General features: G+C 38.4%; 1 protein-coding gene and 1 pseudogene across 1 annotated transcript; both read right to left on the reverse strand.

Moving 5' to 3' along the window:
- Positions 1-2,123: 2,123 nt before the first annotated feature.
- LOC107672328 (wee1-like protein kinase 1-A) lies at positions 2,124-7,325 on the reverse strand (annotated as a pseudogene).
- A 669-nt stretch (positions 7,326-7,994) lies between these two features.
- LOC107672322 (zinc finger protein 143-like) lies at positions 7,995-15,575 on the reverse strand. Its single transcript, XM_016465468.1, has 16 exons — positions 15,482-15,575; positions 13,512-13,627; positions 13,331-13,420; positions 12,998-13,102; positions 12,777-12,857; positions 12,230-12,414; positions 11,890-11,955; positions 11,669-11,785; positions 11,464-11,539; positions 11,252-11,377; positions 10,937-11,116; positions 10,553-10,780; positions 10,327-10,460; positions 9,979-10,134; positions 9,401-9,544; positions 7,995-8,349 (listed from the first exon to the last, which is right to left on the reverse strand). The coding sequence occupies exons 1-16, from the start codon at positions 15,508-15,510 to the stop codon at positions 8,266-8,268; spliced, it is 1,917 nt and encodes a 638-aa protein (XP_016320954.1). The 5' UTR covers positions 15,511-15,575; the 3' UTR covers positions 7,995-8,265.
- Positions 15,576-16,043: the final 468 nt, after the last annotated feature.

Genomic DNA, 16,043 nt, shown 5'->3' on the forward strand with positions numbered 1-16,043 from the left:
GGATTTGGCAGGAATTTATGACATCATTAAGCATTTACCAGGCTGATAATTATAAACCTCCCACAAACTAGAATATATTTTTACATAATATTTGTGTTTCAATGGTGTTTACAAAGGTTTCAGTAACCGCAAAGGTAATGTTAGATGACATGTCAAAATTAATCTCTAACGAATGGAAGTTGTGTTCGCCAGAAGGTAACCACAGAAACAGCAAGTTGTTTGAGCGCTTTAAAGGGATCATGAACTGCCTTTCTTTTTTTTTTTGCACCGTTCTCTGAGGTTAATACGGAGCCCGGGAAGTCACCTGTAGGAGAAAAAAAAAACAATCCGTGGCGACGGGTTTGCAATCCGTCCCCTCAGTTTATAAACCGTACTCACGAACTGTTCCCTCGGTTTAACAAATCGTGCCCACGGATTAATAAACCGTACCCACGAATTTCCAATCCGTGCGCTCAGATTTTGTAAACCGTACCTTCGGTTTTTGAATCCGTACCCACAAATTCATAATCCGTGCGCACGCTTTCGCAATCCGTTCCCTCGGGTTTGTAAACTGTACTCACGGATTCATGCAGCAAGCTCCTAGGTAGCCTACATGTTAACAAATCATATTGTATATTGTTTTATTGCATATTATTATATGGAATAGGCCTACAGCAAATTGTCTTAAGTGATTCTCTCTATCAATTGTAACGGTACGAGGTGGAATACAACGATTTAATAAGAAAGATAGATGTGCATCAAAATCTTTGTGATAATCTTAGCACTTGATTATTATTGTATAATAAACCTGGCTTTGTGACTGACTTTGGAGTCATTTGTTCCTCTTTTGTAAGTCGTTTTGGATAAAACCTTCTAAATGCATATGTAACCTAAATGTATAATAATAATAGTAGCTATTATTATTATTATTATTATTATTTTAATTTATAGGCTAAATAAATGAGTGCACTTAAGACAGTAAAATGTTTGTCATAAAATAATTCATGAATGCTTTATTTTTAAATAACCTTTTACAGTTTTGGAGCTGTGTTTGTGTACTATTAGGGCACGATTTGTTAAACCGAGGGAACAGTTTAAGAATTCGTGAGTACGGTTTATAAACTGAGGGGACGGATTGTTTTTTGTTCTCCTACAGGTGACTTCCCGGGCTCCGTAGTGGTTCACTTATAATGGTATCAAGATTTTTACATCAAAAAACAATTTGGAATAGGCTATTTTCTGTCCTGTTTTGACCCCCCCTCATCTGAACGCTCTGTTTAAATAGGCATGGCGAATTATAGACTCGGAAACGCCTACTGGTATGAAGGAAGGCAATGCAAAGCCTGTGTTTTTCCACAGCTTGTTGTCTTCGGAGCATCTTTATCGTTTGGTTTCTGCATAGACCTGTGTTTGCATCTCTTGTTATTTACACCAGGGCTGTCCAAACTCGGTCCTGGAGGGCCGTTGTCCTGCAGAGTTTAGCTCCAGCTTGCCTCAACACACCTGACTGGAAGTTCCTATGCCTAGTAAGAGCTTGATTAGCTGGTTCAGGTGTGTTTAATTAGGGTTGGAGCTAAACTCTGCAGGATACAGGCCCTCCAGGACCGAGTTTGGACAACCCTGATTTACACTATTTACGCGAATCGGTGGGCGGGGCTAAACAGGCAGTGATGTAGAAGCAGGCCTGCGGAGGCGGTGCTTAGCCACACTATTAAGTCATAAAGTGGCACATTCCACAACCTGTCGTTTGAGCAGATTGGCTTCAATATAAGCTGTTTTTAGACTAACGAGAAAGTTGAGTTCTGAAACTTACAGGATGTTTTTATAGTACAGTTAACATGTCAAAACATCAAGGGAATTTTAATTTCTCAGTTCATTACCCTTTTATGTCAGAATGTGACTGTGCATCCACAAAGAGTAATGCATTTTTCACCTTACTGTAGATTTAAATCACAAATAGTTTTAATGCAAGTTAACCGAGTTTGAGGCGACGGGCTGTGCGAAACAAACATCAAACGACTGGACCTCAAACTACTCAAAAGAAGAAGAAAAAAAAGTCCCCCTCAGCCCCTCCCTTAAAAGTAATTGCAAATTGGCATACTATTAAAGTTTATATAAATCAAACTAGGCATGTTTAGGTGAAAACAGTTTATTAAAATGAACGTATTTACAGACAAAATGAAGTTTTTTAGGATTAACAAGACCAAATAATCTAAACAGTAACCCATCAATGTAGTTGAAGTAACACAAAAGTCAGAATTATACATTATTAACTAAGGACATCAGATGAACTGGACAAAGATTGTTTTAATGCTACAAACAGGGTTGGAGATTTAGAAGGCATGTGTACATTTAAATCATCATTTGCTTCCAGTTTTAAGCATGGTTAAATTCAAGATTTGACAAGATTGGGCAAAGCAAAAAAAATGGGAGAATTTAAAATCTGCAAAATAAAAAAAGTTACTGGAGCACAAACACTATTATGATGATGAGATTATGAAATATTGTTTGGATGGATAAAATGATTTAAAAGTAAAGAAAAAAAATCTTCCAACCCTAACTGGATACAGACGAACATGAATAGCAGCAGGTTTTCTGTGGCAAGCTCACCATTGCCTCCAAAGTGCTCATTTAATGGCAATCCAACTCAAGCCCCAACTTCTGTGGCCCAACAGGCATTTATCACAGGCAGTAAGGTGCACAAATCTTTGATCTGGTACATTCACATATCAGGGCTCAATAGAGGCACACATCTCTCATTTGGTAGAGCAACACTGCACCTCTGAGAAAGCAAGTGCAGGGAGACCATTTTGATCCTTACCTATGGAACTTAAAGCAAAGATTAGGAAGACTATACTATACTTCTATACTAAAAATGTGTCTATCTTTAGGCAATTCTGTTAAGAGATTTTGAGAAGGCAAACCTAAATGGTTATGCAGATCTGCATTATGTTATCAGAGTGCCAATACAATGCAGAAGGACCCAAGCTTCAGTAAAGACAATGGTACTTGTACCAAACAGTATAAGCACTATAAGTCACAAAACAGTCCGTGTCATCCTTCTGGCTACAGACAAAACTGTCTGTGTTCCCAAGTCTTTGATAAGCACCACTGTAGTTCCCACTTAGAACTGGTCATCTCCTTAATCTGGGGTTCAGTTCAGTAAATGGTGAGACTAACGGAACGGTTCATCTTTTTCCCGATGAGCCGAGAAGTTCTGGAGCTGGATTGGACTGTGGCACGTGTAAGAACACGGTCTGTGGACAGAACCTTCTCTTCTGCTGCAGCCTTTGCCATCTGAGCTTTCTTTAGCTCCCTGAGAAACGAAAACCAGAATTCTTATTTCAGTTAAAAAAAAAAATATATATATATTTTTTATAACAAGTAAAATACTTCTAAATTAAGCATGAAATCTGTCCATATAAATGGAAGAATATATGACTTACTTCTGCAGAAGTGCATTCTTGAATCTCTCAGCGTTGAGCTCTACACGCAGCTGGTCAGCACTCATTCTGGAAGCAGTCAGAAGAACGGGATGTCTGATGAGGTCAGAGGTTGAGGGTCGCCGTGTCGGGTCAGGATGGATCATAAGCTGTAAGGAGGATATATGCACATTTTAATCAAACGTTCAAGACACCAATCAATGCAGTTCTGGCGGAAATTGAAAGCACTAAGAGAGAAGTTTATATGATTAATTCTATCTAGGATTGATTTGTAGTAGAAACCCTACCTTTAATAAGCTTAAAAATTCCTGAGAAAGCACTTGTGGGATATGGGGCAGGATGCCCTGTCGGATTTTATGCCACTTTTCTCAATTGGTGGGAGGGGGCTCTGCTCCAGAGGCACTGACTACAGTCAGAGCCAGGGCAAATATGTCTGCCTTTTTCAGGTTACTGTAGTCCTGTGGGCAAGAACAGCAAAATTAGTACATGACAAAAGACTGTGACCTGCCAGAAATTTCTTTAAGACCAAAAATGAATAAAGGTGTTTACCTCTTGAAGAACTTCATTTGCCAGGTATCTGCTGTCACCTTCTTCAACTTGTGGATTGGTAACCGTTGTAACATGACCTAGATCACCTGGTAGAGAAAATATTGTCAAAATCTTGCCCAGTTCATAAAGCCAAATCTCTATAAAACTTTACCATCATCTGGGGATGCAATTTTAGTATCTTACCTATTTTGTACACTACTCTTGTGGTGGGACCATCTTCTTCGTCTTCAAATTCCTCTACGGTGGCAGCAGGTTTGCGTGAAATGAATATATTGCCTGAAAATTTTTTTTAATATATATATATATATAAATTACGACATTATAACTCTAAAATACATCAAAAAGATATTTTAAAGGGTGTGATGAGCATATACATACTTGGCTTGATATCCATGTGAACAAGTGCTGTAGAGTGAATGTACTTGAGTCCACGAGAGACTTGCAGCAGCAGATCCTTCAGCTCCATCTCAGACAGGAAGTGTAAGAGTCTATTGTTCTCAGCAATAACATCAAACAGGGTTCCTCCATTGCAGTACTCGTTCTGGATCAGCATGTGGTCATCTTCTGCCCAAGCAGAATAATACCTCACCACGTGGGGGTGCTGTCCAAGAACTGCATGTGCATATACCTCACGAAGTGCATTTTGCCTATTAGGGTAGAATTCATAGGAATAAATAAAAAGCACTAAGAATCTCCATTTAATAGCTGGTGTTACGGAGTATAAAACAGTATTCAAAAAGATGTTGTTCACTTACTCATCCACAGAGCCTGCCAAGGGCTTTTTAGAACGCTTGATGGCATAGATACAGCCGTCCAACCTCTTGACACATTTGAAAACAGAACCAAACTCTCCAGATCCAATCTTCTCCAGCTCATGGAATTCAGATGCATATCTGGACATCATGTTATTCTCCATCATAGTGATCCTCTGTGGGGAAAATCAGTTTTTACTAAACATGAAAATAAACCAGTACTGAACTAGAAAGTCAAGTAGGGATGCATCCAAATTCCTGCCACAAAAAAGTGTTACAAAGCTTAAAATCCTGGCTATAAACTGACTTTAACATCCAAACAGAATCTTTGACATACAAAAAAATCAAAGACCAAAGTCTGATTTAAAAAGCAGTTCATTTCAGCTTCAGTCAAGAATTTATTTCAGTGCTTCATTAGATAAAAACACACAAAACTAATCGTCAATAAAAACAATTCACAATTTTAATTAATAAAATTTTACCTTTGAGGGAGGAATGAGCTCATACTCTATCTCAGGATCACTTGCATCCATGTCCTCCCCACATGAGCTGCAAAATGAAAAGATATTATAAGAAAGGATGTAAATACAGACATCAAACACTAGGGGGCAGAGAGGCCTGACTAAGCACATGGCGCGGTGAGTAAGCGAACACAAGGGACTGGTTCCTCGCCAACTTTTTGTCTTGGAACAGAATTAGTAAAAACGGATTTAACGATCGGTCCTGCAAACCTGTGTCACACCTGTCCAAGATGGGCATAGTGTTTCATTCTATTAAAACTACTTCACGGCAGTCCGTAAACTAGAGGGTAACTTGTTTAGGGAAAAAAGGACAAGAAAATGCTAGAAAAGACATGTTTGAACTATGGTCAACATACTCATTCCAGTGTGCTCGTTTCCTGTTGTTTATTTGTATTGTCGATGACTGCACCAGAATGGAGTCTGGTGTGAAGGGGTTGATGTTTACTAGAGGTGTCTGGTTTCGTCTTATATCCAGACAGCCTTTCGTAGAATCCACATTCGAAAACAGGGCGACTCTCCGGCTTGTCGATGCCATCGTCCTGGCCTTCGACAATAAGCTCTGCAGATACAATGATATGCATAATTAACTCTCATTTAATAAAGCATTCCTAAAGCAAACATCACAGCAGAAGGAACTGTCTTAAGTCAACACACAACAACAGGGGAAAGCCCGAACACTACACATTTCAGATGATGTAATGATGTGCTGGTATCAATAGACTGATTCACTGATGTTACACAACTTCGTCCAGCATCTGGGTCACTCTAGGTGAACTCATCCACCTGGTAAAGGCTCAGGACTGCCTTTTCAAATCATAACTTCATTTTATTTTCGAACAATAACAATAACCTAGGGGGAAAAAAGACTAATGATACAAACGTAAACAAAAAAAGAATTTTCTCTCTCGTTCTGTATTCAAGTAAAGCCGTAGTCAAAATACATTTTTTTCTGAGTTAACAGAAAATACAATTTCGATTTTTGTATATCAGTGAATACAAACCTTTGGGGTGTGAGGGGTATCAAACAGACGGAGTTTTCTGAAGGTTTTATGGGGTGGTGTATCAGGACAGTCCGGAACAGGAGAGCTGGATCCTTCCATGTCATCTTGAATGTAACTCCTCTCAGGTGAACTGTCGTAAGCCTGGGGACTTTTTCTTGGCGATGGAGAGCTTTTCAAGTAAAAAGCTGGTTTTGCGCGAGACGGTGAGCCGAATCCCTCCTCATCCCAGGACTCGTCGTCGTCTCTGGTTCGGCTAAGCGGGCTGCTGCTGCCGCCCAGGTCCTCCGGCCTCTTATCGCTGCTGCGCCGCACGGGCACCGGGGAGTCCAGCTCCGTGAAGCCCGACTCGGCCCCGGTGCTGTTGTTCGCATCTTCAGTGCTGTCGTCTTCACCATCACTGGCCGAAAACTGCAACTTTTGGCGAACGGGTTTAAGATTTGGAGACTTGCCGTGCCTCCGTGTAACGAAACTCATCTTTACAGGCAAAAGTTCAATTTTTGAAAAAGGATAACTTAAAAAAAAAAAAACACAAAGCAAGTTTGTGAAGAAAACGGGCAAAAAAAAAAAACAGCCCAAGTGGCTGGCAAATCAGGCAGAGATTATGTAGTTTAGATAAAAATATCTAACAGGGGTCATGCAATGCAACAACCCGAGCGCTGATGAACAGTCCCAAAAAACGGCGATGTGATTCCCAAATTGTTTCGAAAGGAAAACAGTCAGCTACACATTATCCGAGGAAAATATCTTCTCTCGCTGAACGATATCTCCGTGACAAGTCCAAACAAGTTCAGTTAAGTCGCATAAAAACTGATAACGACGTTGTAATCGTATTAACCAGCGTCCACTGCGACGTTTCAAGTGGAAAAAAATGGCTGCGCCACAAACTTCCAACTGATATCTAAAGAATTAGAAAAAATAAATTCCTAATAATAATTACGCGATATATAAGACGCCGAACTAAAAGGTCAAACTCTCAAAACATGTCAAAGCATCCAAAATCGTATCGTTTAAGACAACAATGTTTACAAAACTAGTTTGAATGGCGAGCTACTCCTCCCACCAACAAGCGTGGTCAAAGTCTTCCCGCGACCGTTGGTCATGTGACGTGGTATGTACCAATGAGCGCCAACTTCCAAAGTTTAAAAGATAGGAGGTTCTGTACGTCAGCAAGTCCCTCCCTCGAAATGCCCACGGACTGTGACCTCAATTTGGCGCGAATGCTTTTCTTTCATTTGTGTAACGGTCTCGTTTGATCTTGGAGTTGATCAGAGTGCTTTAGTGAAGATAGCTTTCATTATGACACATTGTGATCCGTTCTTGGTTACACAGGAACACGTTACATGAATTGCATGGCATTATATTTGATGAGATTAATAATTTTGTTAGTGTTTTCATGGTAGTGTAAATTCGCCACATGGATTTGTTTTGATAGCAGAGGTTCTACAGTAGAATTGACTGGCAATCCGTTAACAATAGCAATCACATAAGCAGCCTGTTAGTTTCACTATTGATTTTTTACATCAACATATTAATGGGACTTTCCAGTCTCTTAGTATATTGTACATAAAACCCACCATGTTTGGAAAGTACCCAGGATTTATATGGTTAATATAGCAATTAATGCTACCAGGTTTTTTTTAAAATTTTTTTTTAAGTTTATCGTTGTTGTGCTCCAAACTAAAATATCTGTGAACTGCACTCTATTGGGTGATGTTAAGTCAAAGAACACAATACAATGAAATTATTATTATTTTTTTTTTTTTATCATAATTGTAGACCTTTTGTTAACAGCTTGCAAAAAATAGCATAATCAAATATATACAGAAAAAACTCTACTTTTAAAACAGTTATGTACATATCCACACAAAAATATCTTCTTGGTATATAGCGATCAGCATATGAAAAACTATGATGCTTGACAGATTTTCAATACCCAGACTTACATACATACACACTCACTCACTCACACACACCGACCCTTGAGACGTTTAGTTCACAGTGATAATTTTTACAACGTGAGTTAATCGTCCATGCCAGGGGTTTCTCCTTGCTGTATTCTTGATGCTATTCTGATGGCTTCTTCTAGAGAAGGCTGATCACTGAGCTAAGGGGGAAAAGTGAAAAATAAATAAATAAACAAATAATGTTTGCAGATGTAGTACAACAAATAATTTCAAAATTGTATTGGTCAATGGCACCAACCACCAAACACAGGCTTCACTTTTCTAGAGAATGACACACTTCACTTTGTTGGTAATGAGGGCTCATTAATCAGAAATGAATGGCACATCGGTGTAAAGATCAATACAAGGTTGATTGGACTAGACCAGTTTGCTCAATTAGTTCTCCATTAATCAAAAAAGACAAGTGATACAATTACTAATCATACTTATTAGAAAATTTTCTGCTACTGATTTCAGCTATTATTACACTAAGAGCTGAAATCAATGCTTAATTAAAAGTGTTATTTAGAAGCCACAATTTTAGATATTAGAGCATAAAACTGGTGACCGATTTTGTGTAGGCCTATATCAATTTTTAGTTTACTGTCACACCCATTCTGTACTCATTTTCTCTCAATGATTCATAAAACTGTAAATCCCATTTATGCACATTCAAGTCATCATCAGAAGAAGAAAAAACACGTAGCTTTGGTGTAAAAAGTTTTTGTTTTTTAAAGGAATGCCTGCAATGCAGCGTATCAAATACATTTGATCTGGCCTAGTTTAATATAATTTATATCATGCTGAGATGCGGACCGCATTTTATTTCAAAAGTTTCCAAACGTTAGACCTACAGAACCACAATACCAATTCAGTTGAGACCTACATCATTAACACACACATCCTAAAAACACACACCTAATGGAAAGAAGTTGCAAGCCCCCAACAAACAGTCTTTTGAGAATAATTTCATATTCCCACCCTAAAAGGGGCTTAAAGTAGGGCTGCACGATAAATCGCAATGCATTAAATATTGCGTGCGATTTATCGTGCAGCTCTAGCTTAAAGGTTTACGGCATTAACTGCAGGTTTTATTATTTACTCTCAGGCAAAGTAAACACATGATTTAAGCTTTTGCGACCCCTCCTAACTGTGCATGTTAATGTGACTGTAAGAGGAAGAGTCCATAACGTGAGTGTATATATTCTATACCTGCACAGCTATGTGTGTGCCGTTAGAAGTAGCCAGCAGCGTGACTGGGTGTGGGCTTGTGGAAACCACATGCTGTTCCTGATCTTGTATGAGCTCCCCCTCTTCTGTCTGGTACGCAGACAGATCTGGCGTCACAATAGCCACCTAAAACGCAAATAAACATTTTACACAATAAGCTCAACTTGTGTGCATTTAGTTAAGTAATGGAGCTCCTCGGTAGTACACAAGCTAGTAAAAGGGATAGGCCAATCAAAAAAACAAAATATTGTCATCTTTTACTCGTCCTCATGTCATTGCAGACATGTATGCATTTATTTCTTCTGTGGAACAAGAAAGATGATATTTTGAAGAATGTTGGTAACCAAACAGTTTCGGGTCCCACTGTCTTCCATAATATGGACAAAAAATGCAACAGAATTCTGAAATGGTAATTGATTACCAACATTCTACAAAATATCTTCTTTTGTGTTCCACAGAAGGAAGAAATGCATACAGGTTTGGAACAACATGAGGGCTAGTAAATGATGACAACATTTTCATTTTTTGGTGGACTATCCCTATAAAGTAACAACACTTGCCTGTCCCTCTGTACCATCTGCAGACACCATAGTAACAGAATGTGCTCCCCCTGAGGAAAGCATCGCTTCATGTGCTGGGATGGTTATAGTGGTTCCTTCTTGTGTTACCATGGTAATCGTGCCTCCCATAGCCTGCATATCTGCTTGAGACAGAACCTGAGAGGGAAAAGACAAGTATTCACCTGGAAGATAACTGCATATCAACTACCTTCCCATAGCTTGTACTACAGTAGTATGAAGTAGGAGTATTAATTCTAAGTACAGTACTTAAGTATGAAATAAAATAGGTCCTGATGATATTGTGTGTGATCAATAGAGTGGTCGACATTTATGGAAGTCATCACTGACCTGTTGTGTGCCATCCTGAGATATGAGCGCCACATGCTGATGTCCCATGACCTCTGATCCTGACACCTGCTCAGACCCAGAGTCATCTTCCACCACTGTTGGAGTATACATTAACCCAGGGTCATCAATGGCCTCTGAAAAAGATGCAATTTCAAAATTCTAATTTTTAGTTAATCAATATAAGATGGTCATTGTTTGTGGCCAGACAACCTCAAAGTAAACAGACCTGCTGGGGGCTCAAAATAAGCTTCTTGTTCCTCTTCTATGGGCTCGGTGTCATTGTGCGCTGTCCGTTTATGCATGGCTAAGGTCGAAATCTGCTTATACGTCTTCCCGCAGTGGTTACAGTTGTAGGGTTTGCAGGGTGTATGAACTACATGGTGCTTGTACAAGCTGGAGTATTCAGTGAAACGCTTGTCACAGCCAGGAACAGTGCAGACGTAAGGCTTCTCACCTGAATAAGACAAGACAAACATACTTTTGAGCTTATGGTGTGAAATTATACCTTATTTTTGTGGGAAAAAAATGCTTGCAACTTGAAGCTTCTGATTTCTTTCAAATGTATGCTTTATTAGATTTTGGAAGCAGTTAAAGCAGATAGGACAGGTACCTGTGTGAATCCTCATGTGGTTTTTGTAATTGGTGGCACTTGCAAAGGCCCTTCCACAGTTGGGTTCAGAGCAGTAGTACGGCCTCTCGCCTGTGTGAGTACGGATGTGAACTTTACGAATGTTGGATGTGGTGAAAGATCTCCCACAGCCTTCAAATGGACATTTAAATGGTTTTTCGCCTACAAAATGAACAGTTATGCAACATAAATCACAAATTTAAAAACAGAGCAAAATTTTACAAATAATTTTAAGACAACTTAATATTATAAACTAGATGAAACCATTATTACAGGCCAGTTAAATATGACAAACACCTGTATGTGTTCTTGTGTGTTTTTGTAAGTCTCCAGAGGTTTTGAAAGACTTGAGGCAGTTGAGCTCCTGACAGCGATATGGTTTCTCTCCAGTGTGTGTTCGGACGTGACTCTTGAGACCATACCCTTGAAGACAGCAGGAATAAAAATAAAAATGCATGTGCAAAAAAGTTGGAAGAGAAAAAAAAAATTGTTTTTGGAAAAATCTTTACCTGTTGCAAACTTTTTGCCACAACCCATATGTTCACAAATGTATGGCTTATCCCCAGTATGCGATCTTTCATGTACCTAAAAATATTTAGAAAGCCACATAAAGTCCAGAAGTGGATAAATTAATACAGAGACAAAGCACACATCCAAACACAAAGCCTTTGTGAAATATGTGTATTGTATCTCTTCTCTCTTGCATGATTTAACCTTCAGATGGTGAGCAGTTGTGTAGAGTTTGCCACATCCCTCATGTTCACATCTGAAGGCCTTTTCCCCAACATGCTGGACTCTAGGTGACCGGCTATCTTGACCCTGCAGTACAATCTGAGCACACAAAATTGGGTCACTGCTTCATTAACATGCAAAGTATTCATTTTATAAGTTCCGTATTTAATAAATGTAGAAAATAGTGTCAGTAGAGACGGTACCTGCATATGCACACCATCAGAGTCCCCTTGACCAAGTAACCCAGTACTACAATCTGTGGCCTCCATCTGCAAAACAAAAAACATGTTTTAAAATGGATTTGAGGGTAAATTTACATAAACTTAACGCTTTCTCTAAACTAACATGAACAGTAATATGATACAAATTAACAAAAGGAACTTCATATACACTACACAAAGTGTATATACACAAGTTTAAATTGGCTTAGCATTCCATTACACATTAATTTATGAATTAACACAAAGAATAGGTGAACTAAACCATATGAACACAAGATAAATAATAAGAATGCAGAATAAGTGACAGGGTAATGATCTTAACCTTAGCAGAGTATTGCTCCAGCACACTGATGGTCTCAGCATCAATTGTGCCCTCTGTCTGTAAGTCTGCTACAGTACCATCTGCCTGAATGGCCAAGATAGTGTTAGATGGAGGCATATGTTGAATATATGCAGTGGTGCCATCCTCCAGCTGAACAGCCTGTAAACCGCCCTGATCATATGTTTCTAAAAAGATGAAATTCATGGAGATTTGCTCATTTGATAACGAATCCAACATTTAAAGGAATCGTTCACCCAAAAATTCACTTGAAAAAACAATATTATGGATAGAGGACACCGGAAGCAACGGTTTGAAGTTAAAAACATCTTAATGGATTTGTTAATTACAAACACATTAATTCTCCAAATCTGTTCGGATGAAGAAACTAATTCATCTACATCTTGAATGGCCTGAGGATGTGTAGATTTACAGCAAATTTTCATTTTTGGGTGAGCTATTCCTTTAAGCTGAAAAGGATTTAAAAAAAAAAGAATATAGTGTCTGTATGATACACAATATACAGTAATAGATTTTTTAAGAGACAGACCTTTGGGTGCATGAATGTAAGCAGTTGTTCCATCCTCCAGTTGCACAGCTTGCCCATCTTCTAGTCTCAATCCTCCTCCACCTAAGAAATAAGTTTAAAAGCATAAAGGCAAACGTTGTGTGGTCTTTATAACACAGAAGTTGTCTATGTCTTATCTATTGCAGTTAGACAGTCACTGATCATAAAGCTGCATCTATCAGAATGAAATCCATATGAAATACCTGTTTTAGACATTGGTAGGTGCTGGATATAAGCAGCAGATCCATCCTCCAGCTGAATCACTTGTCCTTCCATTATTTTATTTTCTGTGAGATTTCTGTTGTATGCTGTAAGATTTGAATAGTGACCAAGCAAGAACATTTGTGCAGGTTTTGTAACTACACAATATTTTTTGTATGATAAATGGAATGCAGGACATCCTCAAATGAGTAAATAAAATGTCTTAGCATTATATTTCTTACATTTATTCTGCATAGAAATAGTCAGACAGAAGAACAACCTGAGTATTAGCTAATGCATGACAAAAGGTAGTTCTAAATGTGTAGTTACAATACCTTTAGGGCTATGCTGGATGTATGCTGTCGAGCCATCCACCAGAGTCACAGCCTGCAAACTCACTGTGTCCATTCCCTCCATGTTGTCATCTGTGTAGTTACAGTTGGCCATTATGAGTCTACATTGCACTATGAACAAAATATAATACTGTTGCATAGATTTTATACACATCCATCTCACCTGCAACTGTTACTGCCTCCGTCAGGCAAAGGGTGACCTGCTGCGGGTCCCCATCCACACATTGAAACTCCATGCCCTGGGTGTCCCGATTCACCTGGGCTAAGAGCATGATCTGCCTGTACAAACCAACCAACAACCATTAAAGATTTACAGTTAAAACCCAGAGGCAATCAGAGGCCTTGATTTATTGGTGTTTTTTTTAGTACTCTTATTATTTTACAAAAGAGACCAACAGTCCATTAACTACTTGTATGTCCCTAAATGTATTTCACAATTACCTTAACAATATTCATTGTACATACTGTAAACATAAACTGAAAAAATGGCAGGATATTATATTCTTATAGTCATTGATTATGATCATGGTTTTGTGCTTTAGTACTCCTCCTCTATGGCCCAATTTTTAAGGATTCCTACATATTTTTAAAATGATAAAATATAGTCAATATTAGTACTATTACTAATACAGTATTGTTTAGAACTGTTCTTGTGTGACTTGCTCATGTTGTCCATGTCCTATAACAAGTCATTTTAATATGCATTTCTTAAAACGAACTCGTATCTGTTTTTGTCCTAGTACTTTCACAATTTAAAAATACTTTATTTATTAATTATGTAGATGTATTATGACCGTGTATTGTGACTGTGCATCTGTGATTCAGATATCAACTAGTAGCAGTCCAATATTAGTCCAGATATCAACTGACTAGTAGTCCAAATGTCACAGGTACCATTTCTACTTTAACTAATAACCTAAACAACTAGGAATTATTTCTTAGATACTGTTTAAATTTCAGTAGTTACTAGTATCTCTTTCAGCTTTATATGTAAAATTTTGCGTTGTTACTTTACATATACTTACGACTCATGATGTTATGGTTCACTAACGACTCTTCTAGTAATATTAATCATGTTACTTGTACCAATGGAACACATTCTAGTATCTACAGGTGCATCTCAATAAATTAGAATGTCGTGGAAAAGTTAATTTATTTCAGTAATTCAACTCAAATTCAATTAGTAGTGATAGAATTAAATATATACCAGAATAACTACAATACCTACTAGTCAGAAGTTAATAGGGAAACCACAGATCCCCAAAGGATTCAATGGCAAAAATGTGTAATTTGTCACCAGTAACAATGGAATATTACTTGTCACTATTAGAATATTATTTTTATACAAAAAAATTCTAATAAAAGTGCTAACACAAAAATAGTTATTTTATGGAATAAAAATAAAAAAGGAAATGTTAAAACAACCTACCATAGAATATACTGGATAGCATTCTGCAAAAAGAGTTATGTTTCTCAAATGGTAAAATAAACATTTTGAGATTCGGCACGAGTATGGAATACAAATACTGTTAACGCGGGCATTTCATCACTAATGTCCATTTTAGTCAAATAGCTACGAAACCACTTTGTAAACAATAACACTAGGGTTATATAAACATTTAGGCAGGAATGCAAAGGCAGCCCGGCAAAAGTTTTTTCGTAAATTATTAGTTTTATACGTTGACAGGACATCTGTCATGCTAACTCTTCCACACGTTAGCAAATATGCTACAATAATGCTCGCGTTTTACTTCTGTCGTTTCCTAATGTTTACATACTAAAATCGCCGTTGGGATTCATATAACTATGCCATCTCCCAAACTAACGCAAAGCAATACTTGGCTGTCCCTTATAAAGACGTTTAAACATAAAGGAACGACCGTTAGCTCACACTGAATTCGTTGCTGCGGTAACTTGACAATCACAGTCGGAACGTAACAATGTTGCAACCGATTACAACCCTGAGTCCAACTGCCTTTAATAAATAAAACACCGCTTCCGATGCATTTTCACTAGTTTATTTCATTCTGCATCCCACATAGACTTCCACCACAATTCCATCGCCGCACTCTCCGGCCAAGTGGCGTCTGAGGAAATAAGGCACACTGGGTAAAAACACATTTATATACTAACCTCCGAAAATTTTCCAACAATCCCTTCATTCGACCACCATGCACCAGGGCAGGAAACGCTATGCAGAAAATACAACCCCAGAACCTGAATATCGGCCGAGTTCCTCAAACTGATCCTTAATACTCATATGTGATTGGCTGAAGAAGACGACTGCCGCGCTCCCATTGGCTGAACGCCCGTCAATGCGAATTTGTGCTGTCAGAAATTCACGTTCAGGGGCACCTTAGGGACGCCATTCGGGTCTGTTGGGTGTATTGTTCAAGCGTGAATAAGCAAATCTAGCACAGCAGTGTCTGCCCGTGACAAATTCACTTGGCGGATAGATGCGGCGGATTTTGTGTGCATTTCTTCGAACGTCAAAACGTGACCAGTGGTTTTATTGTTTTTATAACAGCACATTTTTACAGTGTGTCACAGAAGGCTTGGTAGCCATTTTGAATTGCATTATGTCATGGCTGGAGTGAGGATGCATGGGCAATGCAGTGCAGTAGAAAGGCTTTGCCTTTACTGTTGGAATAGACTTCTATGCTCGTATGAAGGAGATTTTATACCAGAAGGATAT

Source organism: Sinocyclocheilus anshuiensis, unplaced genomic scaffold (assembly GCF_001515605.1).
Source record: "Sinocyclocheilus anshuiensis isolate Anshui unplaced genomic scaffold, SAMN03320099.WGS_v1.1 scaffold997, whole genome shotgun sequence".
NCBI classification, from domain to species: Eukaryota; Metazoa; Chordata; class Actinopteri; order Cypriniformes; family Cyprinidae; genus Sinocyclocheilus; species Sinocyclocheilus anshuiensis.